The 7,989-nt window shown below is 38.3% G+C and overlaps 1 protein-coding gene across 1 annotated transcript in view; it reads right to left on the bottom strand.

Moving 5' to 3' along the window:
• Positions 1–2,209: 2,209 nt before the first annotated feature.
• DEPDC1B (DEP domain containing 1B) overlaps positions 2,210–7,989 on the bottom strand; it is a 71,130-nt gene continuing 65,350 nt past the window's right edge. Inside the window, exons 10-11 of the mRNA XM_037062897.1 lie at positions 4,847–5,032; positions 2,210–3,185 (exon numbers count right to left, since the gene is read on the bottom strand). Coding sequence (XP_036918792.1) covers positions 3,024–3,185; positions 4,847–5,032 — 348 coding nt within the window. The 3' untranslated portion in view covers positions 2,210–3,023. The remainder of the gene's footprint in view (positions 3,186–4,846; positions 5,033–7,989) is intronic.

The raw sequence follows: 7,989 nt of genomic DNA, 5'->3' as shown, positions 1-7,989 counted from the left end.
ATACAAGTATAAAGGAAGATTGCAAACAAATACAAAAGATAGTGACATTTCATAACGATAAAATAATAAAATAAAGGTGGCAAGGAGGGAGAGAAGAAATAAGAATTGGAAAGGATATCATATATGTTGCCCTACTGCTTGAAACAAATAACCCCAGAAATGAAGTGGTTTAAAACAACAAATATTTATTATCGCATAGTTTCTGTGGGTCTGAAATCCAGCCACGGCTCTGGCCTAGGGCCTTACCCAGGCTGCAATTAAGGTGTCAGCTAACTTTATCTCAAGGCCTGACCAAAGGAGATCCCACTTCTAAGGTCACTCATGTGGCTGTTGGCAAACCTCAGAAGATCCACCTCCAAGACCACTCGCACAGCCGTTGGTAGGCCTCACATCTTCACTGGCTATTGGGAAGAGACATCAGTTCCCTGCCTGACGGGCCTCTCCATTGGGCAGCTCCCGACAGATCAGCTGGCTTTCCTCAGAGCAGCCCAGGGAGAGAGTGGGAGAGGGCAAGCAAGATGGAAGCCAGAGCCTTTTGGCAGTCTATTCTCAGAAGTGACATGCCATCACTTTTTGTCATATTAAATTTGTTACGTGTCACTAGATCCAACCCACACCACACTCAGAGAGATGACACAACAGCATAAGTACAAGAGGCAGGGATTTGGGGACATTTTAGATACTGTCAACCACAGAAATAAAATCCAAAGTCTTTATCTGCTTATACGTAATAAATGTAGAAAATTCAAAAGTATAATACCAGATGCTTAAAATAGGAGTCTAGCAAAGTCGTTGGGGACAAAAATCAGTACATAAAATATACTACACACATACACTCTACACAACAAACAGAGAACGGGAATTTTAAAATAACCTTATTTATAATAGAATCAAACATCAAGGCTCCTATCAGTTAATAACTGTCGAAGCTAGGGATGAGTACTATTACCTTTATTACCTTTATTATTATAAAGGTATTAGGGTATTAGTAATACACCTGAGGGTATTACCTTTATTACCTTTATTTTTATATATACTTGAAAATTTTAATACTTACCTTTTTAAACATATCTAATACCTAGAAAGTCTAAAAAACATTTGCAAACTATACAAATAAATTTAAATATTATCAATTATTCTAAATAAATGAAGGTATAAACTATGTTCATGGACTTCAAGACCTAATACTGTAAAGATAGCAAGTCTCTCCAAGTTGATTTATAAATTCAATACAATCAAAGTCAAAATCTTAAGCCGTGTGTTTGTGTGTATGTTTAGTTTGATAATCTGATATCTAAATTTCAACAAAAGTGGAAAAAGTAAAACAACATTCAGAAATAGTCTTTAACTGTTATTAACAATGAAAAGTAAAACCATAATGAGATTCACCCACCACAGGGACAATTCAAACTCTTGACAATGGTGAGTTTTGGTGCAGATGTTAAGGGAAAAAAACTCATACGCTGCTGACGGAGTGTTAATTGGTACAACCACTTTGAAAAATTGGTTTTATCCATTTTTCAATTTCACACTTAGGTGATGGTAATGTTTTATGATATCTCCATAAGTATGTTATACTTAAAAGAAAAGTAACATTAAGAAGAAAAGAGAAAACTAACATATATTTCCAAAGATAAACCAGGAGAGGAGACTCTGGACAGTAAATTTGACATTGGAGAGCAAACTGAGTAACAGTACACTTGTTCTTTGCTCTACAGAATTCCAAGTTTTGAGAATACGGAAACACTAAAAACTCCTGTTACTTTATATATTTGCAAAGTAAGGCAGGATCCAAACTAGTACAAATACTTTTGTCCATTTGTATGCAAGCGAAATCTGAGTCAGTTGTCGGAGGCATCTTGCTGCAGAAGAGCATGGGCAAATCCCCACTCAGGAAAAACCACAAAGAGCAGAGCAGGTCCATCGGTGAGTTCACTCTTATTTTTGGATAGTTGCTCTCAGAAGCCTTTGAGATAGTACATAATCCAAGTGTTCCACTATTTGCAAAAGCACAAAGCAAAGCAAAAGAAACGGACAAAGCACCCTCCCAAAGGCTGTACAAACCCCAAATCTCACTTCTTCTATCATAGAAAGAAGTGACTAATCTGAGAACAGGGAGCAAGGCAATGTGATATTAAGCATCCAAGAACATTCTCTAACTTAAATAAATGCCTCCCCCCAAAAGAAACACCATGTACAATATTTTTTAAAACAGTATTTATTTACATTCTACTTACTTTGAAAAGGATGAAGAAGTTGGGGAAAATATGCACACATGTATAAAGAAGCCATTCTCATTTTACTTAACCCATTTGTGGTTTTCATGAATAAAGATTTGACTTAGAATCACATGTCTAAAGGGACACATTCAGTTTTCTATCTCTAGCCAAGACTGAAGCACTGCAGACACGTGGAAATCTACTCAGCTCACAGGTGAACACCAATTAATGCATGTGTCATAAAAGAACCAGCTTTTGTCAAATCTGTCACAGCACCCAACAGATCACCAATGAAACACACAGCCATCATAACACAGAACATTTAAAAATCTTTCTGCAACAATGAGAAACAAAATTTACACAGGAAACATCATGACTGACTATTAAGTCAACAGCACCACAGTGACCATGGTAACAGCGCCCAGCGCTGTATTCAAGAGTGTGCACCATTTCTAAGACTTGCTTACAACAAAGACAACAAGAACTACACATGGAAATGAATACACAAATATTTCATAAACACCGTGAGAAATAGCAAATAAAAATATCCTTGACTTTTCAAATACTTATAAACATGTTAACATGACCACTATATATTCATTTCATGTTTAACTGATTTGTACACTTTCAAAATAGCACTGAGTTTTAGAAAAACACTGGGAATGGCTCAAATGAAATTTTGTGAGGTCGGCTCATATCGATATTTCAGTAGTCTTTATTTTCTGTTCTTTCTTCCAAAATCTTGCTCTCCAATCCCTCATTTACTCGAAATGGCATCAGAGATTTCTGCCAGCTGTGGAAGTGTCACATCCGAAAACTTCGCGTTCTTTGAAACGGCTGGAAGGGGTTTTTCAGTGCCCACATTAGGAGCTGTGGTTTTGGTTTTGGTTTTTCAGGAAACAGAAGTGCTTCACTTTCTGGTGTTGGAAAGCGTTCTTGGTAGACTTCAGGGTAGGATTTTTGAAACTACAAAAAAAAAAAAGCAATGATCCACATTGAATCCATCACAGATAAGAGCCAATAAAATTGGACAATCTAATTTTAAAAGCTTCTGATCCTCTAATTTCCTATTTTTGCTTTGCTTTAATGTTTATTGTTTTCCATCAGAAAAGAGAACAAAGAAAACAGATCACACGGCCTGGCTGGTGTAGCTCAGTGGATTGAGCGTGGGCCTGCGAACCACACAATCGCGGTTCGATTCCCAGTCAGGCCACATGCCTGGGTTCCCAGCAGGGGACTAACAGGGGTTCCCAGCAGGGGACTAACAAGAAGCAACCATACATTGATATTTCTCTCCTTCTCTCCTTTCCTTCCTCTCTAAAGACAAATAAATAAAATCTTAAAAAAAAAAAAAAGAGCCCTGGCTGGTGTAGCTCAGTGGATTGAGCGCGGGCCTGTGAAGCAAAGGGTCGCAGGTTCGATTCCCAGTCAGGGCACATGCCTGGGTTGCAGGCCAGGTTCCCAGTGGGGGACCCATGAGAGGCAACCACACATTGATGTTTCTCTCCCACTCTTTCTCCTTCCCTTCCCCTCTCTCTAAAAATAAATAAATAAAATATTAAAAAAAAAAGAAAACAGATCACAATCAAATTTACTTCAACACAAATCCATTTCTGTTTGTTAAATCATTTGATTCCATTTTCTATGTATCTAACACATCTTCAATTTGGTCCAATCTTCAAATAAACTTCTTGTTTAAGTAACATTTCTTAAAACTTGCCCCACTGCCAACAATATGTAAAGCTTACTTTTAAAATAGGCACAAGTAATCTGACTTGAAAATAACTTACATTCCAAACAAAAGAAAAATTTGGTCCAACCACATTTCAACCTTTCTCTGTATCTCCAACTTAGCCCCACCTGATTCTGCCCAAATGAAGACATTTTGCTTTATACATTACTACAAAAAGCTTAAAAAGAGGCAATAAGTTGTTCCTCACCGCTGAACGCTTCTTCAGCATCACTGAGGAAAATATGACAGGGAATCCAGCACCCTGGTGCTCTGTGTATAACCCTGTATGCACGGCGTGATCAGGAACTGAGCTATGCAGGACTCAGTCTTCAAAAATAAGAACCATTCACTTAGTCTTGGGTCGATAGTTTAAGAATGGTCATAGTAAACCTGTTTTGAGCTGAAAACTATTCTCTGAAACCCTAACTCATGTTGTTCGGTAGCAACTAAAAACTTAGTGATGCCTGGTGCAAGAAACCAATTTGACTCTGGATATCTAACACCAAAGGCTTTTAATTTCTAGACATTTTATATTTGTAAATTCAGTCTGATTTGCCTTCCAAAGAAATCTGTCCTCATTTCATAGCTTCCCTAAATTTAAAGTAATTATTCCACTAACTCATATCATAAGCCACATATCAGAATAAAAGACAAATATTAGAGAATAAATGAAGAGTTCAATAATGATATAAAATCTACACTGGAGAATAAAAATATGAGAAATTGACAACTGTGTAAATCAGTGAGACTTCTGGAATACATGAACTAAACAATATATTTTCAAAACTGTTATTGCAGAAGATGAGATTCGTACAAAGCCTATTACAATAGAGAATTTAAAAACACATAAGAAAAATAGGAAGAAGACAGGACTAATAAAGAATATCCTTTTTACCTGCTTCAGTTTCTTCTTCTTCTCTTTGCTAGAGAGTTTGGCATCTGTTATAACTTCCTCCAACAAATCTGCCAGAGGTTCCTGAGAGCCATACGCTCTTTGGTACTCAAATTCCTCTGGACTGATTTGACGGCAAAATGATGGAGCAGATAAAGTGATATCCATGTCGGCTCCGGGGTACTTTATCTGAGAAAAAAGAATTAATAGTGAAGGAAGAAACTGTATTTCCAAATAAACTACAAAAACTTGTTCAGATCACACACAGAACACCTACTACGAGGAACGTCATGCCATTTCTCAGCTCCACTGGGGAAAACTCCACATTAAAGTGCAAGTGCTTCCAGAACTTAAAAAAAAATCACTTAATGTCACAGTTTTAAATGAGATTTTTACCTTTTTAAACCCAAGAGCCATTTTAATAAACCAAATGCCCTCTTAATTAATAAGGTCTGAAGTTGAAACATAAACTGAACATGCTGACTACAAACAATTCACAACAGTGACAATGTTGGACACACGGTGAATTATCCAGGTTCCTTCCCCGACCTGAAGAGCCTGGTCCTCCCTCCCTTGGGGACGAACAGAGGTGCACCCAGCTCAGCTGTCACATGGAAGAAGTACTGCAACTTTCTTCCAAACACGTAAATAGTGAGAATCAGGTGCCAACAACAAACGTGCTGACAATGCACAGGACAAAGGGAACAGAGAGAAATGAGAGGAAGCATGATACCAAGACCTGTGAACAAATGAGCATCCATTAAAAATAATTAATTTTAGCCCTGGCTGGTGTGGCTCGGTTGGTTGGAGAGTCGTCTAGTAGACCAGAAGGTCACAGGTACAGTTCCTGGTCAGGGTTCGGTCCCCAGTCTCAGCACATGTGAGAACCAGCTGATGGATGTTTCGGTCTCACGTCAATGTTTCTCAACCCCCCTTCCTCCCTTCCCCTCTCTCTAAAATAAATAAGCATGTCCTCAGGTGAGGATGAAAAAATTGTTTAATTTCAGAGTCCAAGAGGGTCATCTTCTCAAAAAGACAACACCTATTGTTCTCCTGCAGTGGATAAAACTGCTACCATTACATTCACTTCTTTGGCTTAAGATTTTTTTCTCCAGAAGCCACAGTTAAAAGATAAATGTTGCCAAGAAGAGTTGAAACAGCAGGACAGGGCCGGAGTAAAGTGTGAGTCCTTGGTACAAGGTGACAGGCAGAGCCTAGGATAGGAGAAAAACACTAGACACCTGTGATCAAAGGGCACAAGAGGAAGAGGAGCATCGTAAACAAGGTTGATAGAAAGTTAGTGTAAAAAAACAATTGATCTCACAATTGATCTCTCCCAGAGTCAGCCCAAAGCTGCCCCAGACAATTCACCAGAACAGCCCATGGAACCGGGCTCGCTCTCAGAGAAGCGTTGCCCTAAATGTGTCATGACGCAGGGGCTAAGCAGTCTACACAAGACAACAGAGACCTACAGGAGCTAAGCCCTAAAACAAACGGCTCTGTGGCAATTCCACTGGATAATTCTAAGAGAGAAAATGTCATTGGACGATTGAGCAGTTACTGATTTTATTCAGTGCCATCACAGCCAAATTAATCTGCACAGATCAGCCTTCTGATTGTCCACCGACAGCAAAGGGCTGACGAGGACAAGTCGCTGCAACAGATGCCGGTGCTGTGAAGCACACAAACCCGGCCAGCACACTGCACAACGCAGCTCTTACAAACACTTTTCCTTGCAGAAATTCAGTGAAGTGTTTCCTTTTTGTTTGTTTTTTAAAATTTGACTCAAAAATATCAAGGAGAGGCAGGGAGATTAAAGTAAAACAGCAGTAAGATTACACTTTTCACCTGTTGAAATGGCAAAGGTGTCTATTTTAATGACAACACCCAAAGTAGGAAAGGATGCAAAGAAAGGAATACTGTCTTGTACTACTAACGGGAATATAAATTGGAATGATCGTTCTAAAGGGAAATTTGGCAATATGCAACAAACACTTAAAATACACTCATGGCCTTTACCATGCAATGCTGCTCCTAGGAATTTACTCTTAGAAAATAATCATGGATCAACCAAAAAAAATCTGGCTATAAAAACATTTACCGTCACGTTGCTCACAAAAGAAAAAAAATGGAAACAATTTAAATACCAACCAAATAAATCATTTAAACAAATTATGATATAAGCATATTGTGGAACACTATGTTGCCAATGGCAATGACACTGTGGAATAACAATGATGATAAAACTACCAACTGAGACCTTACTATGTGATAAACATTATTCTAAGCACTTGACACTTTAAACCATTCAATACCCAAAGCCACCTGGAAGGCAGGTATTAATTATTACCATCCCGTTGAACAAATGAAGAAAGAGAGTTGTTGGGACAGAGGCCAAAGCAGAGACACGTTACATAATGGGTCCAAAGTCGCACAGCTAACAAAGGATGAGCCAGGAATTCAAACACCTTTTAGCTCCAGTCTGTGTTCTTGGCCACTCTAGTGTCAAAGAAGAACATTTAATGATGTGGAAAATTTTTCTTGTTGTATAAAAATAAGTTATGAAAGACACAGAAGAGAAGGGGAGGGGAGAGGAAAGTGGGGGAGAGGATGGAAGAAGAAAAAGAGATAACAGAAAAGTACCTGAAAGACTAAATATTGACAGAACATTTAGTGTAATTCTGATATTTTTGGTGTGTATTTTCTATGCTTTCCAAATTCCTTCAATGTATTAGGTTAATAATGATCAAAATAGGAAAAAAACCCTTCATTTTAACTTTTAAATTGCTCACTGGAAACAACTAGACAGCTGTTTCTTTTACTAATACGTTGGAAGGGAGCAGTTCCTGGGCCTTAACTGAGGAACCTCAAAAAGAGCTTCAGTGAAGAGTCCAACCATGCAGAGGGAACCAAGCAGAATTTCTGACAGAATTCTTACCGAAAGTCTCTGCTTCCACAGACTGACACACAAACCTCCCTGTGGGGTCCACATAATAGTAGTAATACATTACATTTCTTTTGCATCATTTTAACATAACAATAGCAACAACAATAATAACACTCCTTTTCAAAGAGTACCTGCCATGTGTCAGACACCAAAGGGCTTGCAGTAATGCACAGTGTAGTGTTACACTGTAAAACACCTC

This window comes from Sturnira hondurensis, unplaced genomic scaffold, assembly GCF_014824575.4.
Source record: "Sturnira hondurensis isolate 20B ecotype Veracruz unplaced genomic scaffold, ASM1482457v3 Scaffold0014384, whole genome shotgun sequence".
NCBI lineage: Eukaryota > Metazoa > Chordata > Mammalia > Chiroptera > Phyllostomidae > Sturnira > Sturnira hondurensis.
Note: the sequence above shows the minus strand (reverse complement) of the source record. Positions and strands in the feature narration are given on the sequence as shown.